At 44.9% G+C, this 25,714-nt stretch overlaps 1 protein-coding gene across 14 annotated transcripts in view; it reads right to left on the bottom strand.

Annotated features, from left to right (window-relative positions):
• The window catches only part of DOCK7 (dedicator of cytokinesis 7), an 870,736-nt gene that overhangs the window by 492,460 nt on the left and 352,562 nt on the right, over positions 1-25,714 (bottom strand). For all 14 annotated transcript variants that reach the window (XR_013603568.1, XR_013603571.1, XM_078669468.1 and 11 more), the window contains one exon: positions 21,982-22,144. Coding sequence is in view for 12 of the 14 variants with exons in the window: in XM_078669468.1 (XP_078525594.1) it covers positions 21,982-22,144 (163 nt within the window). In the remaining 2 variants the exon portion in view is untranslated. The remainder of the gene's footprint in view (positions 1-21,981; positions 22,145-25,714) is intronic.

Here is a 25,714-nt window from a genome sequence, read left to right as displayed (position 1 = left end):
AAACAGCAAAGCCTGTACAGATTTCCCTTGCTTTAACAGCAAAATCCCTCAGGAATGATAGAGAGAAGAACCTGGACAGACAAGCCCCATAGGCTGCCATTATGTGGCTCAGAACAGGATACTGTGCCTTTAAGAGAACTTTCCAGAACTTCACAGTATCCCAGAATGCCCTGCAGGTCCCAGTTACTTTCAGTTCTTTTTTCCGGCTCCTGCAAGCAGGACCCTGGAGCATTGAGCTCTCCCTTTTCAAGGGTTTATTGGTGTTTTTTCACTGTAAATTCGATTTGAGTACTTTCTAAGTACTTTTAGGCTTTTCTTCTTGGTGTTTTGCACTCTTTTGATGTCAAATATGCCTGCATTATTTGACAAATGCCCGGAGTGCTCCAGGAAGAAGGCAAGTGTTGTTTTCTAAAAAGCATTGTCAGCCGGATTCACCTATAAATCCATGACTGTAGACCGTAGAAATATCTTAAATTCCTCTTAGTCTGACGCTTTTTGAGGTATTCAGAAATTACACTGTTCGTCCTGGAAAACTGATTTTCTTTCTTTTGGGGCGTAGTTTTCTCTTTCTCCTTACCACTAACGGATTATCTACTAACACACAGTCTGCCAGGTTTAAAGTTGGTGCAAAGGTGTGATTTGCAATTCCTTTCTTTTCATCTGCTTCCTTTTGGTAAAGCTACTGTCTAAATTCAGTTACGGCAACACCTGTTTATAAAAAATACGCAAAAAACATTTAAATTCCCATTTGTATGACTTTATGGGAGTTCGCAAGGATATGGCTTGGAACATTCCTTCTGTAGTAGGGGATCTCTGTGTATAGTCATAATCTAGTGAATAGTCCCGCCCATGTGCGTGGACCCCAGAGCAATCAAAAATAATCTCTTACAGTGTCGAAAAATGCAGAACTGCACAGACACTTAAGAGAGAATTTAAAGACAGATAATGCAGCCTAAAAAGGCTACACTGTCCAGTACTTCAACTAGAAATTCCACCACAAAAATCCACAAAACAGCAAAGCCTGTACAGATTTCCCTTGCTTTAACAGCAAAATCCCTCAGGAATGATAGAGAGAAGAACCTGGACAGACAAGCCCCATAGGCTGCCATTATGTGGCTCAGAACAGGATACTGTGCCTTTAAGAGAACTTTCCAGAACTTCACAGTATCCCAGAATGCCCTGCAGGTCCCAGTTACTTTCAGTTCTTTTTGAAGGCGTAACACGCTAGACCTGTAGCATTCCTTACATGAATATCTCTCTCCACCGGGGGGGGAGGGCGGGCACTTATGACTATAACAGAGATACCCCTACTACAGAACTGGAGTTACAGGACAGAAACTACTCCTTCTGTAGTAGGGGATCTCTGTGTATAGTCATAATCTAGTGAATAGAATGGCAAGCCCATCCCCACACCAAAGCGGCGGTGGAGAAACGAGAAATAACACCACTATTGTGCGAACAGATTTCGCAGCAAAGCCTGCCCAACCTGAGCGTCTGCCCTGGCATCAGAGTCCAGGCAGTAATGCTTAGCAAAGCACCCTCCTAACATCCAGGGAATGCAAGGACCTTTCCGCTGGGGATGAAGGATTCTGAAAGAACGTAGGTAAAGTTATAGTCTGGTTGATATGAAAATCAGAAATAACCTTGGGAAGAAATTTAGGGTGAGTACGCATAACAACCTTAGCAGCATGAAATACCGTATAAGGTTCTTGGCAACACAACGCCTGAATTTCACTCACCCTGCGGGCCGATGTAATGGCCACGAGGAACGCCACCTTCCAGGACAGGTGCTGCAACGAAGCCTTATGAATAGGTTCAAAAGGCTCCTTCATCAACCTGGACAGCACCACATTCAAGTCCCATGAAGGCGAAGGAAGCCTGACAGGAGGGAATACTTTCTTCAAGCCTTCCAGAAAATCTTTGATCACAGGGATCTGGAAGAAGGAAGTCTGTGAAGGGCATTTCCTGTAGGCAGTCAAAGCAGCCAGATGAACCTTAATGGAATGGACATTAAGGCCAGACTGCGCCAGATGTAGCAGATATGGTAGGATGACATCCTCCTTGCATGTCGTAGGGTCATAGTTCTTAGACTTGCACCAGATGCAAAACCTCTTCCACTTGTAAGCATAAGAAGTCCTAGTGGAAGGTCGCTTAGCCTCCTTCAGTATGTCCATACAATCCTCTGGGAGATTCAGATGGCCATATTGCACTATTTCAGGAGCCATGCCGCCAAACTCAAAGACGAGAGGTTGGGGTGCACCATACGCCCCCCGAACTTCGTGAGAAGGTCCGGCCTGCACGGCAGCTTCATGTGAGGAAGGAGAGACCGGTGAAGCAGGTCCGTGAACCACCACTGTCTGGGCCATTCCGGGGCAATCAGAATCATCCTCGCCCTGGATTGGGACAGCTTGATGAGAACCGTCGGGATCAGGGGAATGGGTGGAAAAGCGTACAGAAAGCTGTTTGACCAGTTGATCCACAACGCGTTCCCCAGCGTCCCTGGCTGGTAGTACCTGGAGGCGAAGTCTCGGCATTTGCTGTTTTCGGCGGTGGCGAACAGATCTACGTCTGGAGTTCCCCACCTTGCGAAGACTTCTCCTAGTACTTCGTCGTTTATGACCCATTCGTGGTTTTCCTGAATCAGTCTGCTCAGCTCGTCTGCCTGAACATTCTGCACACCTGGCAGATGAGTGGCCGTTATTGACAGTCCTCGGGCCAGAAGACAGTGCCAGATCGCCTGCGCCTCCTGCGACAGAGTGCGGGATCTCGAGCCCCCCTGCTTGTTGAGGTAATACATCGTAGTCGTATTGTCCGTCTGTACAAGCAGAGAGTTGGTCCGGAAGGACGGGTGAAAAGCCTTCAGCGCTAAGTGAACAGCTCTGAGTTCCAGGAAATTGATGTGGTACGTGGACTCCGTCGGGGACCACGTCCCTTGAATCTGTAAGTCTCCGGAGTGCGCTCCCCATCCCTGGAGAGAAGCATCCGTCACAATTGTCTGTGTGGGAATGTCCTTGTGGAAGGGAACCCCTCTGAGGAGATTCTCCGCTGAACACCACCACTTCAGAGACTGAAGAGCATGCAGAGACAGTCGTATTTTGTCGTCCCAAGAACCTCTCCTCTGGTCCCACTGATCTTCTAAGCACTCCTGCAGCGGTCTCATGTGCAGCCGCGCATGTGGCGTCAGGAAGATACAAGAGGCCATCGATCCCAGTAGAGAAGACACCGTCCTTACTGTCGTAGATGGAGTGGACATGAGAGCCTGAGCCTTCCGAAGGAGTGATAATCGTTGCTCCTCCGAAGGAGACACGCTTGCTGACAGCGTATCGATGGAGGCTCCCAAGTACTGAATGCACTGGACTGGAGTCGGAACAGACTTGGACATGTTGATGTGCAACCCCAGCTTGTTCAACAGAACGCACGTCTTCTGGAAGTGTGCTTGAGCTTCCGAGAAGGAGGAGGCCTTGATCAACCAATCGTCCAGGTACGGGTAGACAAACACCTTGTTCTTCCTCAGGTGTGCCGCTACCACTGCCATGCACTTCGAGAACGTCCTGGGCGCAGACTTCAGCCCGAACGGAAGTACCGTGTACTGATAGTGATTGGTGCCGACTTGAAATCGCAGGAACTTCCTGTGTTTGTGTGCAATGGGCACATGGAAGTAGGCATCCTGTAGGTCTATGGCACATAGCCAGTCTCCCCATTGCAACTGAGGATAAATCTGATGCAACGACAGCATGCGAAACTTTTCTCTGCGAATCCACTTGTTTGCCTGTCGCAAGTCCAGAATGGGCCTGAACTCGTTCTTGTCCTTCTTGCGGACCAGAAAGAACCGGGAGTACAGACCTCTTCCCCTTTGAGACAGAGGTACATCTTCTATCGCCCTTTTCCTTAACAGGATATCGGCCTCCGCCTGGAGCTCGCGCAGCTGATACTGCGAGCTGACCGGAGGAATCGATGGAGGAGGGCTGATGAACCGAAGACTGTATCCATTGCAAACAATATTCAGCACCCACTTGTCCTGAGTAATTTTTCTCCACTCTGCCAGAAAAAATTTAACGCTACCCCCCACCGGAGCGGGTAACGGATGAAGGGGAAGTAACCGCTCAGGGGCGAGACCCGGCCGGGCCTTTGGTCGCGGTAGAGGACTGCTGTCCACCTCTACCCCTCTGACGTTTTTGGAAGGGTCTTCGGAACTGCTGCTGTTGTTGCTGCTGCTGTTGTCCAGAAGACTGTCCTCTTCCTTTCCCCTGCGAGCCGAACCGGCGTTGGAACTGGCGGTAAGGCTTTTTGTCCTTGGGTTTCTCCAGACCCACAGCCATCAGGGTTTCAGCCTCGGCCTTCATCCGGGCCATTTCGTCGTCGGCATGTTTTCCGAAGAGTGTTTCACCGGAAAACGGCAGATTGGCCACCCGCTGTTGCGCCTCAGGCTTGAGTGAGCATGGCGGCGCTGGTTGACCCCGTGACAGTAGCCATGTGCGGCCAACAGCGCTATGTCCGCAGCGGCACTGATGGCCTGGTTGGAAACCAGCATCCCTTCCGAGACAATTTCCAGGAAGTCCTCCCTCCTGTCGCGAGGCACAAGGTCCACAAACTGTTCCAGGGAGTCCCATAGCGCACGGTTGTACCGCCCCAGCAAAGCCGAATCGCTGGAGGCTTTCATAGTGGTGGAAGAAGTCCCACAAGCTTTCCTACCAGCCGAATCAATCCAGCGGCTCTTTATCCGGTGGCACTGTGGAGGACGGGGAGGTAGAATGCAGCTTCCTGGCCGCCGTCACTATCACCGAGTCGGGCACCGGGTCCACACGTAGGAAGGCCGGGTCCGAGTCAGGAGCTCGGTACTTTTTCAGGAGTCTTGAGGGAGCAGCCTTCACCACCGCCGGTGTAAGGAACAGCCCTTCCGCCGGTTCGACCAGTCCTGGGACCAACGGCAGAAGAGGGCGAGACAGGTGCTTCTTGTGAAGCGTCTCGAATATCACGGACGTCGTAGGAGTAGGAGCCGTCACCGTGATACCCAACTTCGCAGCCCCCCTCAGGAGCACCTCCTGGAACGTGCCAATGTCGTAGACCGGGGACACCCTAGTCTCCGGAGAATCCGATAGAGTAGGCGAATAGGAACGGGTCCTAGATGATGCTGTACGGGATCTGGACCTATGCCTCCTGTGGCGATGTCTAGATCTGGTGGAGGACCTGTGTCTGCTCCTCGATCTGTCTCTCTGCCTGGAGCGCGACCGTGACCTCCTAGGTCTGGGGCGTTCAGCCGGTTTCCCCGGGGCGGACGTCTTGGGCTTGGGCGGTTCCTTAGACTTAGGAGTCTTCTTGGGAGGGGTCGGAAGCCTGGCCAACGAGACCGACCTTGGCACAGGGGTCCTAGGTCCCGTTGGAAGTGGAGGCAGAGGAGGCAACGGAGGAGGGGTTGGAGCCCTCGGAGGTAGACCTCCTGGCAACAGAGGAGGAGGTGGAACAGCCTTCTTCGGGGTATACACCTCTTTTCCGGACTGAGGGGAGCCCCCCACAGTCCTAGGCCTGTCAGCACGACCCCTCGATGCCGAAGAACGGTGACCAGGTGTCGAACGTAGGTCCCTCGACGTCGAGCGCCCCTTTGGCGTCGACCGCCTTCTATGCTTCGGCGTCGAACGGCCTCCATGCCTCGACGTCGAGCCCGACCATCTCGACAACGATCCTTTATGTCTCGACGGCGATCTCTTGTGCCTCGACGGCGACCTCGACCGCCTCGACGGCGACCGCCTCGACGGCGACCTCTTCGAACGCCGTGACGGCGACCTTGTCCGCCTCGACGGCGACCTCGACCGCCTCGACGGCGACTTCTTCCTCGCCGGAGATCTCTTCTGCCTCGACGGCGACCTCTTCCGTTTCGACGGCGGTCTCGACGACGAGGATCCCCTCGACGATGACGATGTCCTGTCCGTCGATGGCGATCGACGGTGTCGCCTCGAAGGCGAGTGCCGACGCCGGGCCCGTCGACGCCGATCACTCGACGTCGACGCCGAAGACGAAGAAATCGTCACTGGGTGCGACGGCGGCCTGTGTAAGTCCCTCGACGTCGACGGGCGATGTTTTCTCGACCCAGAGCCCTGGGGAGACCGGGAGCTGGCCGCGGACCTCCCTCTCGACGTCGTGGTCAGTGCTACTGACCCAGACGGAGAATGTGGACGTTTGCTGGACTTCCTGCCCCTGGGGAGCCCCCCAGAGGCCTCAGCATGGGCAGATGAAGCCCTTCCAGACCCACCTTGCGCCTTCAGCCTCCTTTCCTCGAGGCCCTGAAGCCTTATCTTCATTCTGTCCTTCAGGGTCCTTCCAGAGAAGCCTTGACAGATCTCACACTCCTCTGGAATATGGGAAGAGGGCAGGCAGAGGATACACACCTCATGAGGGTCTGACTTTGCCTTCTTCCTGGAGCACTCCGGGCATTTGTCAAATAATGCAGGCATATTTGACATCAAAAGAGTGCAAAACACCAAGAAGAAAAGCCTAAAAGTACTTAGAAAGTACTCAAATCGAATTTACAGTGAAAAAACACAAATAAACCCTTGAAAAGGGAGAGCTCAATGCTCCAGGGACCTGCTTGCAGGAGCCGGAAAAAAGAACTGAAAGTAACTGGGACCTGCAGGGCATTCTGGGATACTGTGAAGTTCTGGAAAGTTCTCTTAAAGGCACAGTATCCTGTTCTGAGCCACATAATGGCAGCCTATGGGGCTTGTCTGTCCAGGTTCTTCTCTCTATCATTCCTGAGGGATTTTGCTGTTAAAGCAAGGGAAATCTGTACAGGCTTTGCTGTTTTGTGGATTTTTGTGGTGGAATTTCTAGTTGAAGTACTGGACAGTGTAGCCTTTTTAGGCTGCATTATCTGTCTTTAAATTCTCTCTTAAGTGTCTGTGCAGTTCTGCATTTCTCGACACTGCAAGAGATTATTTTTGATTGCTCTGGGGTCCACGCACATGGGCGGGACTATTCACTAGATTATGACTATACACAGAGATCCCCTACTACAGAAGGAATGTTCCAAGCAATATCCTTGCGAACTCCCATAAAGTCATACAAATGGGAATTTAAATGTTTTTTGCGTATTTTTTATAAACAGGTGTTGCCGTAACTGAATTTAGACAGTAGCTTTACCAAAAGGAAGCAGATGAAAAGAAAGGAATTGCAAATCACACCTTTGCACCAACTTTAAACCTGGCAGACTGTGTGTTAGTAGATAATCCGTTAGTGGTAAGGAGAAAGAGAAAACTACGCCCCAAAAGAAAGAAAATCAGTTTTCTAGGACCTCCAGAGGATTGTATGGACATACTGAAGGAGGCTAAGCGACCTTCCACTAGGACTTCTTATGCTTACAAGTGGAAGAGGTTTTGCATCTGGTGCAAGTCTAAGAACTATGACCCTACGACATGCAAGGAGGATGTCATCCTACCATATCTGCTACATCTGGCGCAGTCTGGCCTTAATGTCCATTCCATTAAGGTTCATCTGGCTGCTTTGACTGCCTACAGGAAATGCCCTTCACAGACTTCCTTCTTCCAGATCCCTGTGATCAAAGATTTTCTGGAAGGCTTGAAGAAAGTATTCCCTCCTGTCAGGCTTCCTTCGCCTTCATGGGACTTGAATGTGGTGCTGTCCAGGTTGATGAAGGAGCCTTTTGAACCTATTCATAAGGCTTCGTTGCAGCACCTGTCCTGGAAGGTGGCGTTCCTCGTGGCCATTACATCGGCCCGCAGGGTGAGTGAAATTCAGGCGTTGTGTTGCCAAGAACCTTATACGGTATTTCATGCTGCTAAGGTTGTTATGCGTACTCACCCTAAATTTCTTCCCAAGGTTATTTCTGATTTTCATATCAACCAGACTATAACTTTACCTACGTTCTTTCAGAATCCTTCATCCCCAGCGGAAAGGTCCTTGCATTCCCTGGATGTTAGGAGGGTGCTTTGCTAAGCATTACTGCCTGGACTCTGATGCCAGGGCAGACGCTCAGGTTGGGCAGGCTTTGCTGCGAAATCTGTTCGCACAATAGTGGTGTTATTTCTCGTTTCTCCACCGCCGCTTTGGTGTGGGGATGGGCTTGCCATTCTATTCACTAGATTATGACTATACACAGAGATCCCCTACTACAGAAGGAGTAGTTTCTGTCCTGTAACTCCAGTTCTGTAGTAGGGGTATCTCTGTTATAGTCATAAGTGCCCGCCCTCCCCCCCCGGTGGAGAGAGATATTCATGTAAGGAATGCTACAGGTCTAGCGTGTTACGCCTTCAAAAAGAACTGAAAGTAACTGGGACCTGCAGGGCATTCTGGGATACTGTGAAGTTCTGGAAAGTTCTCTTAAAGGCACAGTATCCTGTTCTGAGCCACATAATGGCAGCCTATGGGGCTTGTCTGTCCAGGTTCTTCTCTCTATCATTCCTGAGGGATTTTGCTGTTAAAGCAAGGGAAATCTGTACAGGCTTTGCTGTTTTGTGGATTTTTGTGGTGGAATTTCTAGTTGAAGTACTGGACAGTGTAGCCTTTTTAGGCTGCATTATCTGTCTTTAAATTCTCTCTTAAGTGTCTGTGCAGTTCTGCATTTTTCGACACTGTAAGAGATTATTTTTGATTGCTCTGGGGTCCACGCACATGGGCGGGACTATTCACTAGATTATGACTATACACAGAGATCCCCTACTACAGAAGGAATGTTCCAAGCCATATCCTTGCGAACTCCCATAAAGTCATACAAATGGGAATTTAAATGTTTTTTGCGTATTTTTTATAAACAGGTGTTGCCGTAACTGAATTTAGACAGTAGCTTTACCAAAAGGAAGCAGATGAAAAGAAAGGAATTGCAAATCACACCTTTGCACCAACTTTAAACCTGGCAGACTGTGTGTTAGTAGATAATCCGTTAGTGGTAAGGAGAAAGAGAAAACTACGCCCCAAAAGAAAGAAAATCAGTTTTCCAGGACGAACAGTGTAATTTCTGAATACCTCAAAAAGCGTCAGACTAAGAGGAATTTAAGATATTTCTACGGTCTACAGTCATGGATTTATAGGTGAATCCGGCTGACAATGCTTTTTAGAAAACAACACTTGCCTTCTTCCTGGAGCACTCCGGGCATTTGTCAAATAATGCAGGCATATTTGACATCAAAAGAGTGCAAAACACCAAGAAGAAAAGCCTAAAAGTACTTAGAAAGTACTCAAATCGAATTTACAGTGAAAAAACACCAATAAACCCTTGAAAAGGGAGAGCTCAATGCTCCAGGGTCCTGCTTGCAGGAGCCGGAAAAAAGAACTGAAAGTAACTGGGACCTGCAGGGCATTCTGGGATACTGTGAAGTTCTGGAAAGTTCTCTTAAAGGCACAGTATCCTGTTCTGAGCCACATAATGGCAGCCTATGGGGCTTGTCTGTCCAGGTTCTTCTCTCTATCATTCCTGAGGGATTTTGCTGTTAAAGCAAGGGAAATCTGTACAGGCTTTGCTGTTTTGTGGATTTTTGTGGTGGAATTTCTAGTTGAAGTACTGGACAGTGTAGCCTTTTTAGGCTGCATTATCTGTCTTTAAATTCTCTCTTAAGTGTCTGTGCAGTTCTGCATTTCTCGACACTGCAAGAGATTATTTTTGATTGCTCTGGGGTCCACGCACATGGGCGGGACTATTCACTAGATTATGACTATACACAGAGATCCCCTACTACAGAAGGAATGTTCCAAGCAATATCCTTGCGAACTCCCATAAAGTCATACAAATGGGAATTTAAATGTTTTTTGCGTATTTTTTATAAACAGGTGTTGCCGTAACTGAATTTAGACAGTAGCTTTACCAAAAGGAAGCAGATGAAAAGAAAGGAATTGCAAATCACACCTTTGCACCAACTTTAAACCTGGCAGACTGTGTGTTAGTAGATAATCCGTTAGTGGTAAGGAGAAAGAGAAAACTACGCCCCAAAAGAAAGAAAATCAGTTTTCTAGGACGAACAGTGTAATTTCTGAATACCTCAAAAAGCGTCAGACTAAGAGGAATTTAAGATATTTCTACGGTCTACAGTCATGGATTTATAGGTGAATCCGGCTGACAATGCTTTTTAGAAAACAACACTTCCCTTGGAAAAAAACACAGATCAATAAAAACACAAGTCAATAAAAAATGTACGTGCTTGGACTTTCAGAATAATCTTCTGTAGCTAATCTTATTGCCCACAAACAAACAATACAGAACAAATAAGTAGTAAAACAAAAGGCTACTTATATGCTAATTTTAAGGGCTTCAGAATGAAAAAAAAACGGATCTACAAAATATTCTTGGCTTGCCTACGTTACAGTTGAAATCCTGAATTTTCAAAGGACTACTCTGAAATTTTCTGGCAATCTATTACGAGCATGCATGAAACTGAAATTCACAGCTAAAAGGTGTTCTTCAAACCAAACTTTGAAAGAAAACGTTTTGACCTTTCAATGTTCTTCAAAATGCAAAAATATCACTTGAAAAAGATGTTTTCTAAAATGCAGTAAGCATTTAACAGACATATATGTATATATTTATATTTAATAGCGGTCACAGGATGCTTGTTTCCGGTTCAGGGAGGACCTGGCCTGGCAGTTTGGGCTGGGCTGGACTGTTCCCATGGGGAACAGGGTCAAGACTTATTTGCAAATGGCTGGGTTTAAACTGGAATGGCATGGGGAGCAAAAAACGATGGATTTAGGTCCAGATCGTTGTACTGTGGGGAAGGTTTGACATAGTCCATCAATTGTTCTTTTTGAATTTGTTACCCCGAGTGGGACAGGTATGCCCAGACGTGAGTCCTGTGCCCTCCCTGCCACTAAAGTCAAGCTAGCCAGGCTGATGAAGGGTGAAACCCTGAAACCAGTCCGAGGATGCTTGTTTCCGGTCCAGGGAGGACCTGGCCAGCCAGTTTGTGCTGCCTGTTCCTATTCGGAACAGGGTCAAGACTGATTTGCATATGGCTGGGTTTAAAATGGAATTGCATGGCGAGCAAAAAACGATGGATTAACGCTCAAATATTTGTACTGTGGAGAAGGTTTGATGATGTTCAGCATTCTGTCCATCATTTGTTCTTTTTGCATTTGATAACCTGAGAGGGACAGGTATGCCCAGACGGTGGTCCCATGCTCTCCATGCCACTGGAGTCAAGCTATCTTGGCTGATGAGGGGTGAAACTCCGAAACCGATCCTAGGATGCTTGTTTCCAGTCCAGGGAGGACCTGGCCTGGCAGTTTCTGCTGGACTGTTCCCATTGGGTGCAGGGTCAAGACTGATTTACATACGGCTGGGTTCATACTGGAATGGCATGGTGAGCAATAAAACAATGGATTTGGGCCCAGATCTCTGTACTGGGGTGAATGTATGACATTGTTCTGCATTCTGTCCATCAATTGTTCTTTTTGCATTTGTCAACCTGAGTGGTACAGGTATGCCCAGACGTGGGTCCCATGCTCTCCATGCCACTGGAGTCAAGCTAGCATGGCTGATGAGGGATGAAACTCCGAAAACGATCCCAGGATGCTTGTTTGCAGTCTAGGGGACAGGTCGTGCTTGACTGTGTCAAGACTGATTTGCAAATGGCTGGGTTTAAACTGGAATGGCATGGAGAGCGAAAAAATGATGGATTTAGGTCCAGATCTCTGTACTGGGGGAATGTTTAATATTGTTCAACAGTTTGTCCATAAATTGTCCTTTTTGCAGAACATCTATTACGAGTGTGCATGAATTGAAATTCACAGCTGAAAGGTGTTCTTCAAACTGAACTTTTCAAGAAAACTTTTTGGCCTTTCAATTTTCTTTAAAATGCAAGAATATCACTTGAAAACGATGTTTTCTCACATGTAGTACAAATTCAACCGACATATATGAATATATTTATTGTCCGCATAGTAGAACATTGAATAATACAGACACTCTGAATTATGTATCTATGTAAAATGTCAGTTTAATGCTTATTCAGCCCTACGTTATGCAGAGAAAATGACGCTCTGGAAAACTAGACAAACTGAATTATGCATCTATGTAAAATTTCAGTTTAGATGCTTATTGAGCGCTACGTTATGCAGAGAAAATGACGCTCTGGAAAACTAGACCTTCTCTTTGTATCACCTTGAAAGAAAGCGCTAATTATTTATTTGATAGTAAAACACATTTCCTTCAGACTCCTTCAACTGGTTTAATTTACTACCCGCGGGACTGATCATTTACATATGGCAGTAATTAGTTTTTGTTACTTATGCTACAAAGCTATACAGCTCTTAACCTTCAAGGAAAATGTCAACTCCTCTCATGAGCATATTGCATTATACCAGTTGATATTACTGATTAGGGGTTACTGCAAGGAGAATAAGATATCTGTTTGAAACAAGTGAAGAACACTGGAAACTTAATTCAAGCAGCGCAAATAAAACTGTGAAAAGAGCTCAACATGGCCACATCCCCTTGACTAACAGCCCAAACAACATGTATATATCAATCAACAGCAGTCATTGTAGATATGGTTAGTTTGGAGTTTCCATTGAAAACATTTTTTTTTGCTTACAACTTTGGCTCTGTAAAGTTTAAACCCGAGTTACGACTCTGGCTCAAATACGACAAAGCAGTGAAATTCCAAAGTTATGATTACCAATGGACCCAACATAACTTCAACGACTGCCTACATTGTTCTCTTTTTTTTGCTATTTCCTTCGTTTCTGGAATGTTTGCAAATTGGTGTTTTGATCATGGTGGCCAGCACAGGTTATGACCAGTGGTAATCATAAGTGGTGAATTTCAATGATTTGTCGAGTTTAAGTCAGAACCGTAAATCCATTTTTAACTGCTTTTGTGAATTTCGTCTTAAGTACTTCATTTGTAACCCCAGCTGAGCACAGTATTTGGGCTTACAAAGTGATGGTTGGCTGCAGGGCTTGCATCCAACCTGCTGCAAGCCCCCAAGTCCTGTAGAGCAAGTCTAGTGGACCAACGCCCTGCCATCAGCCAGCCCCTGCTGGGCAAGGGCTTCAGCCACCCACAATAGCAACCTTCAACCAGACCCTGTGTCCGGCATTCTACCATCAGTTATGCTTTGATCTGCAGGTACTGCCAGTCCTTGTGCCTTACCCACTTCCGTCAGACGACTACTGCATTGCCTCCCCAGATATGCAGTGGGGTTGGACGGGCAGTCAGGCTTGCAGCCACAATCATCTGCCATCAGCCAGCCTCCACTGCACAAGACTTGCGCAGCACTGTTTTTACAATGGGCCTGGCCAGGGCCTGTGCCCTACCCCTGCTGTTATTTATCCCCATGGTGCAGAGCCTTTGGCCGTGGGTGTTATGTGCAGAGCCTTTCCTGAAGACAGGCCCTGTGCTGCTTCTCTCCCAGTTTGTAGCGTAGACCCACACTGCACGACCTTTGTGCGTGTGCATAAAGGGATGGGTGCAAGGTCTTGGTCTTTGCTTGTGGCTTGCCTTTTTTGTTGTTGTTTATTTTGAACAGCAGGACGTTCTCTGGTCAAAGGGGATTTGAGAGACAAATACAAAATGGCAGTACATTCTGGGGCCCAGTAAAGTTGAACCAGTCACACAGTGGCAACCTCCACTGAGTAATAACCACAAGCTATGGTTTCAATGCCTGTTGTGCAAGTTATAGATTGTGGCCCTAACCATAGCTTGTGAATTTCAGTGGGTTTTCGGTTTTCATTCATCACCAAAAAGCCACTTTAACTCTTTATTCAGTGAATTTTTAAAATTTTATTAAACATAAATGAATGTGTCCTAACTAAGGCTAACCAAAACTTCACTTTATTCTTAGTTTTTTTCAGTGTATGTTTCTTCTCATTTAATCGTGTGCCATAAGCAACTTTCACCTGCACCCAACCAGCAATGGACAGCCAGCCCTGCTGAACACTGCCTTTGGCCATGCCGCATGGGGAATGGCCCCAGGGATTGGTCAGCAGGTGGTCATGCCCAGCCACGCACTTCTTTAGCGGGGCTGGCCAGCAACGCTTGGCTTTTGACCACACAAAGTACACACCCTTTCATTTGAAGCCAATCCTTTATGCGCATGTACTTCAGCCACGTGCAGCAGGGTAGGCGGCAGATGGCCAGGGCCTGTGCCCAACTACAATTGTTTGGCCAACCCCAATGCGCAAGGCATGCAATTCCAAGCCACCATGGGCTACAAAATTCCACACGTGGCAATTGACCAAGTGCAGCCATAGTGCACTAAATACTTATTTTAAAATATTTTTTTGCATTTTAATCCTGTGCCAGATTTGTGAATCCTAAAAACTCCGGAAGGGTCAACGAGATTCAGGGAGAGGCCAGGATCCTGCATAGGATTTGTGAATCCCGAAATAAAAATAATTTTATATATATTTATTTTTATGCTACTGGGGAGGGCACAGATGGACATTGGGGGTAATGGTAGATTCACCATGCACCCTTCTACCATTTGCTCGTTTAAATTTTTCCAAGATGGTGCTTGGTATGACTCTTGACAATGGCAACATATTTTTTTTTTGTCACGGGCAAGCAAGTTGAGAGCAGGAGATTCATGAATGTGTAGCCAGATTCACAAATCTGCATTGCATGACGGGAGAAAAAGCTCCATCGTCCAATGGGGAGCTTCTGTTTTTTTTAATGGTTTCACAAAACCTCTGTTGGGGATGCCTTGACCCACAGGAACATTACCCAGGGAGGGTTGTTTGGGGGTAGAGGTGGCTTGGGCAGAAAAAGGACAAATTGTGATGGTTAAAAATAGGTGCATAAATATTAAGATGGCGGACAACTGAGTCTGATCCAGAGTATCCACTTGCTGTAACTTGAATGTTGATTAATACAGGATTACCAAGTGATGGTTAGCAAATGGGCACCCGGGGTTTTTAAGTTCTTTTTGTTTTTTTGTTAACCCGACAAATGCTTTGCTTTAAGACCTGGTGAGATGTGAAATAAGAACAGTAGTTTGAAATAGTTAAGTAATCAGGATCTGTACACATGTAACAGTACAGAAATATGAGCATTACTGTTGTACGGGCGGAGGTTATCTGTAAAGTAATTCAATATATGTTTAGAAAAATGTTTAGAAGTGTGTAAAAGGTAGTATGGTGGCATTACTAAGTTCATGGTGTGACACAGTTTCTCATGTGTAACTGGTAGTTTTGTGGGTACATGTTGGTGTTGTGTGGGTATATAATGGTGAGGGTGGAAGCATGATGGTGGATGTGTATGTTCATGCAGTTGTTTCCCATTTTTTGATGTGGTGGATGTATAATGGCGGGTGTGTTCAATATATAATGTTGACCGTGCAGAAGAATGATGGTGGATGTGTTGCTGTAAGATGTTGGTTCTGTGGAGGTACGATGGTGGGAGTGCCCTTAGCACTCCTGTTTTCCCTGTGTGTTTCTCACCTCTCCTGAATCTACCTCCTGCCTCAAGGGCATGTTTGTGCCCCTCAGCAACCTCTAGGTATGCCCAACTGCTATACTGCAGCACATTTATGTGCTTCCACAGCTCAAGCAGCCCATCTAGAGGGCCCCAGACATCTGCAGCGCTCCTCTGTTTTGTGTGCCCTGTAGCCTCTGTATGCTGGCCTGCTCTGCTCCTGCAGCCCCTCTTGTGTCAACTACCTACCCTGCACCTCCTCATTGAGGCATACTCCATCTCTGCAGTCTCTATGAGTATCCATTCATCCATCCCCTAACTTGTGTCTCACCTCTGCTGTCCCTCTGTGTGCACCTGCTAACCCTGAAGCTCATCTGTGCGCTCCCTTCAACCCATTTGTCACCTGCCTCACCTCTGCGGCTCCTGTATGTGACACAGCCATCCCGTAGCCCCTTTTTAATGCCGGTGTTCCTTATGTACCATCCTGCTCCCGCTGCACATCTGTGGGCCCCCTTAAACCACAAAATCCCTCCTTGTGCAACTCGGGATGTACGCGACACTTGTGATTTGCCAGACGCTGCCTGTTCAGTTTGTCCGCGCTTGCATTCAGGGAGCCTGCCTGGCAGTTCGCCATTAGGATAATGGCCTGGGCCTCCTACCAACCACAGAGCTACAAAGTTCCCTGGCCCATTACCCAGGGCACCACTCTGCCCTCATTGTTGCGATACCACCTGGCAGTGGGGTTGTTTCTTAAAAAAACGGTGCCAACTCCTATTTGGTGAACAGCAGGAAGACATTCAGAGCCAGACAAATTTTCTGAAACTCCTACAGATTAATGTGAAGCTGGGCTTCTGTCAGAAACCTCGGAGCTCCACTTCACCCAAATGACTTTCCCAGTCCAGCAGGGATCCAGCCGTCACAACCATCACCTCTGGGTGAGTAAGGGAGAGTGTCCTGCCGCTGGACCAAAACAGACCTCAGACACCTTTCCTTCTTCAGAACAAGGACATAGTGAGAGTAGCAACCCTCCTCTTTCCGAGTTCAGTAACCTCACGATAGCAACCTTAAAGAGAAGCTCACAACTTTTGCAGTAGAACGGACAGGTGCTTGTCGGAAATTTGCTATTATGTGGGTTGATATTTGGCAGGGTAAAAAGAAAAGGGAGATTATCACCATATAGAAAGATTTCTACAACGCATAGATTGGCTATGATAGATTGCCACCCTGGGAGGAAATGATGGCTCCTGCACACCAATGGATGGGCATGTGCAACTACGGGCAAACTGAAGTGGTTTGGTGTCTCATGCAGCAGGGGAAGAGGAACAAGAAGGCTAATGTCCAGGCTGGCCTGTGCACTGTCAGATCCGCATCTATAGCCTTGAAAAGACTGTGGTGACTGCAGCATTAGTTGTGGAGACTACCTTTGTACATGTGTCAGCCCTCTGGAATAGCTTCTGTACTTTTTGAATTGGTGAGGAAATTGTTTTGGCAAGGGTCAACACATCCCACGAACATGCCTTAGCTCTAGGCTTTTTAAATTCCTCTAATAAAGAGTCTGCCTTCTCATCGAAATGGCATGGCCCATGAAAGTGCATGTCCATGAGGGTGGCCTGTACATTGCCGGAAAATCCAGTGAAAGGTATTTACGCACGTCGACGTAGTACAACACAAGTATCAACTGCCTTCCTCAGGCAATCTGCAGTATCTAGACCTACACAGATTACATATTTGACCGCTTTCTGTCTATCATGAATTGCCTGGGCTAAATTGACCCAAAGGTTTTCCGGGACTGTTGGCAAAATGTCGCTGGCAATGTCCAATAGGTCAAGTGTATAGCGACCCAGAAAACAAACATCATTAACTGACCGAAATGCTGGATTGGTAGAGGAAAACATGCTTGCCAAAAGCCTCAATTCTGTTCGATTGTCTGCCCTTAAGACTGAGCTGGGAATGAGTTGGGATTCACTTTACTGGTTGAAGTCTGCACCAAAAGGTTCTCTGGAGCAGGATGTTTGGTAAGAAAATCAGGGAATCTACCAGGAATATAGTCATTATACTTTAGCACCAATAGACGTTTTGAAAACATCTAAAAACAAATATGAACCATACAAAACTGCATAAAAACATAACAGGAAAGGCGTGTCTACCACTGTGTAACTGATAGGTAAAACAGGCATAAGCTAATTTTATTCCCACAACAAAGGTGTGCATGTCATTGCATACGATTTCATTTGAAAAGTTCACCCGTTTTTTCCATTGTGATACGCCCTTTAACTGCCTGTCACCGAGTCCTTACCTGACAAGCTACTGCGGTGACTAACATGACTAAAAACTGTTCCCTTACAAGCTTTTCCAAAGTACCTATCCTTTCCTTTCTGAAACGCTCACAAAGGACACTTCCTTCCTTCTATCTCTGCTCATCGCCCGCGTACGCATGTCTGGCAGGTATGACCTCTGCCTTCTGGAATTCTGTGTCTTGCTTGTTTTACACCGCCACAAACATGTCCTTCTTTGTTTTTTACTTCCCTTGAAATGCATTTCTAATATGACTCCTTAACCACTGAAGAATTAACATCTTATACTGCCCACCTGACAGCCGAACAGTTTTTATTGATGGTTTTGTTGATTATAGAACTGATCAACTCCTCTTGTTTTGTGATCAGAATTTCGTGGAAGATTTCAACCCCCACTGGGTATATGACAAAGACACCCACACTTGTCGCCTCAAACACTTCCTAACAGTTAACAACTACTATAACTTTGTACACTCTCTCCCTTCAACAAAGGTTCTACCCTAGAACTGACTTCCACAAGAACACACCAAGTAAAAGACTCTCAACGTATCAATAAAGATTGATCAGACCACTTCTTTCCATTATAACTCTTGACCTTAAAGTACCATCCTGTGCAAAATGGGAGATGCAAATGGCAAAATCTTGACAACTCAAACAATTCGACAAGCATTAAAGAAGTCTACAGATCTGAATTTAATATGCATGCACGAAAATAGTTATTTACATAGGTGCATAGAATATTTATGCTGTGACTCTATGCAACCTAGTACTTTCTGTGCCCTGTTTTGATTTCTCTAACTCTACATCACTTTATATGTTACAACCGTCAAAGACATGTTGTTATTCTATGCAACACTGTAAAAATAAATGTTCCTATATCTCATTGTGTTGGTACCAGTTTCAGATCGGAGCTTAAAAACATGAAGGGAAGTGGTAGAGCATAAACATGTACTAAAATGCAAAAATACACTGCAATATATCATGTATTTATAAACCGAGCCCACACATCCACAACAAAATATATAATCAAGTTACTAATTAAAAAGTAAATGACATAGGTGTGCTAAAAAGCACGTGAACCACCTTAAGACCAAACGATGTGCATTTCTCTGAAACGTGTTTTATTCAAATAATCAGGCCTAAAATGCATAAAAATGCATGACATTTATTTTTTTAAGCAATCATTAGCTTTTTTGATTGTATAGATTGCTTTAATATAGCCAAGACATTTTGATTATGTGTGTGTGTACAAACACAAAAAAATAATACTTACCTATATAGGTTTTCACTCTTTAACTATGACCTAGCTTCACTGTGAGTGACTGCTCTTTACAAAACCCACATCCACCCACAAGGCAGTTCCCTTCGGTACCACGGTAATGTGTGCTTTTTAGGATCAAAAAATATTTTTGCTACTAACAATTTTCTGTTATACTAGTAAGAGTCCGGTAGCCCTCACAACATAACGGTATGCAAATAGCAGGTCAAAACAAAACAAGCATTGACAAAGCCAAAAGGATGGCAGCCTACACCAAACCTGTTAATCATAAATGTGTGTCTTTGACCACTGAAGATGTTCTTTATTGTGAGAAATCTGATCAAAGACAGGAGTATACCAAGACTGGTTTTCTAGGAGCTAGTGGAGATAAACAGTGATTCTGAACTTTACTTGATAACAAATGTCTTCTCCCACAGCCCACGTTATACTTCCAAAACTCCCTGGTAGTTAGTGCACAAGGATCCCCACAATATCGATTCAGCTTTCCTTATCAAGAACTCCAATAAAAAATAATTTCAGACAAAAGAATTTAGGGGGATGTTAAGCCCTGGCACAGTAAGCAAAATATCCTCATTTAAATCTGAACACTTAGCATCCAGCTGAAGAACAAGATGGATAGTAGATGGAGATGAAGGGTCACACAAAAGGTAAAAAGAGAAGAGGTTGAGAGCGCCTTTAGGCAATCACGGGTAAATAGCCACACTTAACAAGCACTGATTGATTGACTTGTTTTTTAGGAAAGAAAAAAATGCCAAATTGGTTCTTGGGTGAACTGATTTCTGCCTTGCGGAAATCAAAAGTTAGCTTAGGTCCTGAAATGTGAAAAAAATATAAGGCTCATTACCCAACTTCAATACAGAATTTGTCATTTTTAGTTCACAAAAAGAAATAGAAGTTGCTCAGGTCTATTAAACCAAACTACAGTCATCTGTGTTGCATGATGCCAATGCTGACCTCACTAAACAAAGGAGAAAGTTGTCGTGGCCCTGAGGTAAACTGTTAGCAGTTCTGACTCCATTTCACACTAAAAATAGTGTTCTGTATTGCCAGTCATCCTCAGCAGATGTGCTTTAGAAGACAAAGAGACAGAAACACACTCTATTTAAATCACTTTTAACAAGGAATTAGTAAACCGTTTAGTGGAACCTTTTAAGGTCTGGAAGACATGCATGTTTCAACAAGGTGATGCAAAATATGTTTTCTAAGGATGAATTATTCTTAGAACCACTGTCTAAAATGTCTACATTACAGGCTGAATTATCCATTGATTAATGTACCAATGCTTGCTTAAATGAAAACACTGATTGCACTTTATCCTCTTGTTAACCGCGGCTAGCTTACCATGATAACTTTCTAGGAATAATGAACACGAAGATAAAAACCTCTAGAGAAATCTGCATGGCCTAAAAGCTGCAATACAAAAGTGAAGGAATCAGACTCCTCCTCTACTCATTCCATAGAACTCTGAACACATTGCACTTAATGAGAAGCACCACTGATTGGCATTACTGCTCTGAAGCACACAACGCTAGCTAAAAGGGGTTAAACAAACACTATTGTTCGAGTTACTCGAAGTGCAGCGCTAGTGTATAAAGCAAGTACAAAGGGTGCCTGGTGCCAAAGGAAATACACAAAATATATAATCAGACAACAATTAACAAAGACAGAAATTAGGTCCAATCTCTGCTGTGATAAGCAACTCAGTTTAAAGTGATGTCAGCGGGTTGCACGAAGTCCAACAATTAAAGTATAAATGAACAGACCACGAACATCAGTGAATGGGGTACCCAAAACTCAACTAATAAAGCTTCCAGCGCCACTTTTTATCAACTAAATGAATTCCTCAAATGGATCGCCCCAGAACAAGAAAACTGAATTCAGAACTGGGACATCCACTCACAACACACATGACAGGACATAACCTACCAATCCTAACAAAAAGTCCATAGGGATTTAACTGCACTGAAAAAAACAGTCACCAGGAAAAATCATACCTAACAGGGGTAGGAGAGAATAGCTGAATTAACATTAAACTGCACTGGGGATGAAACTCTGGCTGTTACACCCAGTGTTTAAGTAGTCTTTTAAAAGACACAGAAACGACAATAGAAATATCATACAGAAAGATTGTACAGAGCATCCTCTGAAAATTGTTTCTATGTGAACAGGATGTATAAAAGATAACCCTTGCATAAAGTTAATGCTGATGAGCGACTCTTCCAATCCCTTAGTGAATATCATTATTTTTAGATATGTTTGCGTTCTATTAAAAATCTGGTGATGTAAATTACTCTGTGAGCATGAGTAACTACTATCTGCAACAAGTCTAGGTTTGGCTCACTGATAAAGATGCTTAGAATGAAAAAAGCCTCCAACTAGATGTGGTGAAATTCAGATTCAAAACCGGACTGGTCAGCTGAAAGGTAGTAAAAACACTTACACATTCACGTAAGTCAACATAACAAATATTCTTCGCAGTTCTTAGCTATGTAATTTCTTTTATTAATAAAGCAAGAGGGTTATGCTGTAGTAGAACTGTGCATAACATTTTGTTACATAGAAATCCAGAAAACCTAACACACCATAACCGCCACGGGTGTTTCATGTTTCTTTAACCTATTTGCAAGAGATATTCATCACTCAAAAAATATTAAAACATTTATTTGGTGATGGAATCATGCTATAGTCACGAGGCCTTCCTAGTGCTATAACGGGACATCTTCTGGCAATATTTGAAGACTAGTTAGAGTACTGGTTAAATACTTAAAGCGCAATTATGACATAAATAGTATGTAAGAAAGTGGCATCTTAGTCATGAGCAGTGTCTCAAATATGTTATTCCAGGAAGTTCTCATTTACAGATAGGAGTATGTAGAAAAATAAATAGGTGGTCAGCGTTTTCCAGAGTTTATTTTCAAATGAAAATGTCTTACTTTCAATGCATTAAAAACATCTGTAAATAATGAAGAACAATACATATTCAAGAGGACTCAATATTCTATAAAACAATCTCTTAATTGCAAATTCCAATTTAAATGTAGGTATCATCTTACCTGTAAGTCGTATTTGGAACATATACATCTCTTGCAGGAAACTCCAAGATCTCCCGCGTAGGTCTCACTCTAGTATCAGGATAGACCTTAACTTGCAGTAACTCAGGAGTTAGGCAGTAGCTGGGGTTCTCAGGGCATGGAGAAATATCCAACTTCAACTGGGCTAAATGAAAGAAACAAGATATGAATTGCCTATGCTATCTATCATCTTTTGTCTTTAGAGGCTACTTCTCACACAAACATGCATGCACGTGAGCAAACAATTTCCTTAAAAATATATTACCAAAAGTAACCCCAATGTATACTATTAAGATATTAAAGTAAAGTAAAGTCCACATTTGTAAAGCGCACAATCACCCGTAAGGGTCTCTAGGCGCTGGGGGCCGTCGGGAAGATTAAGCGAGCTATTGCCCAGAGTCACATGGTGCTGGGCTAACCTGCCGCCGGAGCCGGGGATCGAACCGTGGTCCCCAGATTCCAGCGTCAGTCGCCCTGGCCGCGGCGCCACATTAGAAGGCGCCATGGACTTTGCGACTTAAAGGAAAATGGACAGAGGCAAAGTTCCTTTATGATATGTCAAGGTGACTAGCAACATTATTTCCCACATAGAACGATTTGCTGTACAGCTTATTCTATATCACACATTACCATTCTCTCTTTCCTCTTTCAGTATCTGTATTACTCCCTCCGTTAAGAAAGAGAGTTTAGTCTTTAGATGTCAACACATAAGCAGACCATATTCAGGCTGCAATGTAAAGAAAGCCAATATGCTAAACTGTTTCAATCAAATGCTTTTTTCAATACTTATTTATAGAATCCAAAACAAAGAACAAAAAGAGTACTAACAGCTTCAAGTTCATATACATCAATAACTAAACCTATATCAGGAAGAAATAGGTGATGTGTGGCATATATTCACTAAAAACGTTATTTCTAGCCTAAAGGGGAATGAATGTCACAAATTTTAACGACCATCCAAGACAAACGGAATAACCACTGCTCCTGGAAATGTCAATCAGAACACATAACACAGAGTATAGACAGTGACTTCAACATTATGACAAACATGAGCTTCAAACTTAATTCCAGGGGAAATACAAATAGAAATCTTTGTTCTATTTAAAACCTGGAATACGAATTTTCATTAGGATGCAACTATCGGCTACCTATTGACTGGGTGTAATATTTAAACCTAATGATAAGTTTAAGGACTGGGCTAGTTGTGTGATTCTTAAGTGAGTCCTATGATACAGAATGCTTAGTAAAATTCCAAAGGATCCACACTCACTGCTGTACTCCAGCAGTTCAGCACACAAACATGCCACCAATGCCATAATGGAGAACATTGCTCTGGTAGAAAGACCTGCGAGAGACTCTATTATCCAAGGCATAACACATTATCGATCAAGCTGGGCGAGGTTAGTCTCTGGACAAACCTACCCTCTTAGCACCAGAAAGTCCCATAAAAATCTGGTCATCCACCTGTGCCCATTCATCCAATTGATCTAAAAGATAAGGGTTCACTTGGGGTCCAAACCATCAGGTTTCTCCTCTTCCTTAGAGGGATGCAGAGGAGAGAAGAAAGCTGGGAGCATGATGGACTGCCTCACATGGAAAGGCCTTACCACCTTCAGCAGAATGGATACTAGAGTCCAAAGCACCAGCTTTTGCCCGGAAGAAGACGGTATGTGAGGGTTGCACTGCCAGTGTTTTCATTTCACTCACATGTCACGCTGAAATAATCACCATGAGTAAGATAGTTTTAAGGAGGAAGACAGTTTTAAGAGTAAGGAGGCATAAGAACTGGTGTGCATAGGGTTTAATGGGCTCGTATTAAAAAGGTAAGAACCACATTAAAGCCCTATTGATGAATAGCACAAAATGTAGGAGGAAACAGATAAGTAAGCCCTTTCAAATAAGGCATCATGACTGGTGACTTAAACAGAGAGGGCTGAGCAGACAAATGAATAAAGGTCAAGGGGCGGCAAATAACTTTTAATGATATCCACAACAAGGCCTTGTAAGCCAAAGATAGAAAAAAAGTACTTCAGAAAGTTTAGCCTGCAGTGGATCAACTGAACGGCCCTCACACCAGGCCACAAACTATCATTAACATGACTAATAAATCAACTTAATGGGTGGATGGTGAGCAGCTAAGGTGACATCCACCACTTTCCCAGGCAGATCAAATCTCAGCTGGTTCTGCTCGATCTCCATGCACAGAAATATAGGTTGTGGATGTTTGGCTGCAGAACTCTACCCTGCCACTAGGAGACCACATCCTGCCAAAGAGATAGGCTTGAGCGGGTAGAGGTGAGCAGGGTGGGTAGCAAGAGGCGGATGGTCAGATGCTCAGTCTCAGCAAGATGGAGAATGATCTGAGCCCAGACCTTGATTATCAGGATTAGGTGACCCAGTCCTTCCTAAACTTCATCAGAACCTGGTGAAGCAGAGGCAGAAACACAAAGGAATCAGAGTCCCTAAGACAGCGAAAAGAGTCTTCCATGGAAAATGTAGACACAAACCTCTAGAGAGCGAATGGCTCAACAATCTGTGTTCTCAGTGGCAGGGAAAAGATCCACTCAAGGTATGTCCTAATGAGTAAGTATACTTTGAACTACCTCTTGGTGCAGATACTACTTATGGTCAGCAAGGTGACATTTGCTGAGCTCATCCACCCTGGCATTCGACCCTTTGAAATCCTGTCTGAGGGATATCTCTAAATGGATGGATTCTAATTCCCTAAGACTCAATGCAGGAAAGACGGAGATCTTGTTTTTCAATTCACCGTCTCCTCTGGATTCCAGCCTGTGGTGGCCTGGAGATCTGAGCCAAGCCCCCACACCCAAAGACTCTGTTAGGAACCTGGGGGTTCGTTGGGACAACCACCTAACTTTTAATGCCCAGGTACAAGTAGTAGCAGCTTCCTGCTTTGCTAAGATCAAGACAATAAACAGGCTTATCAATTATCTGCCTGCCGACTGTCGTAAGACTGTGGTCCAAGCATTGATAACCTCTCACCTCGACTATGCCAATGCGTTATACCTGGGCATCACGGCAGGTCTATGTAATAAACTCCAGACTGTCCAAAATGCTGCTGCTCGTCTGGTGGAGAGAATCCCTGCCAGACATCATATTTCCCCACATCTCCGCAAATTGCATTGGTTACCCATTGCTAAGAGATGCGTATTCAAGGCTATGACAATGGCCTATAGAGCTTCGAAGGGTAAAGGATCAGCCCATTTGAAAAGCACCTTACGGCAGTATCACAATGCCAGGACACTGCGATCCAATTCCCAACTTCTTCTTGCCACCCCTAGATTTAAAAGAACTCGTTCAGGAGGGAAAACATTTGAGGTTTGTGCTACTCAGCGATGGAACAAGCTCCCGATTGCCCTCCGTGCCTGTCAGACAGAATCTGCATTTCGAAAGTCTCTCAAGACCCATCTTTTCTGCTTATAACCCACCTTTTTCGGTTTTTCTGCGCCCTCTGTTTCCAGATCTATAAGCGCCGGGACGCCCCGTTGGGGCAGCTTTGCGCTTTATAAAATACACAAAATTCAAGGAACCTGTCATGCAATTGGCAGTATGCAGATCCAGCCAAAGCCACACCCTCACACCTCTAGGCACAGCACACATAACCTCACACTGGCTTGGGTGTAGCAGTAGCACCTGGTGGTATATATCTTTTCTTTTCCTTTAGTTACTTGACGGAAAATATGTGATTTAAAAA

This window comes from Lissotriton helveticus, chromosome 1_2 (assembly GCF_964261635.1).
Source record: "Lissotriton helveticus chromosome 1_2, aLisHel1.1, whole genome shotgun sequence".
Lineage (NCBI taxonomy): Eukaryota > Metazoa > Chordata > Amphibia > Caudata > Salamandridae > Lissotriton > Lissotriton helveticus.
Note: the sequence above shows the minus strand (reverse complement) of the source record. Positions and strands in the feature narration are given on the sequence as shown.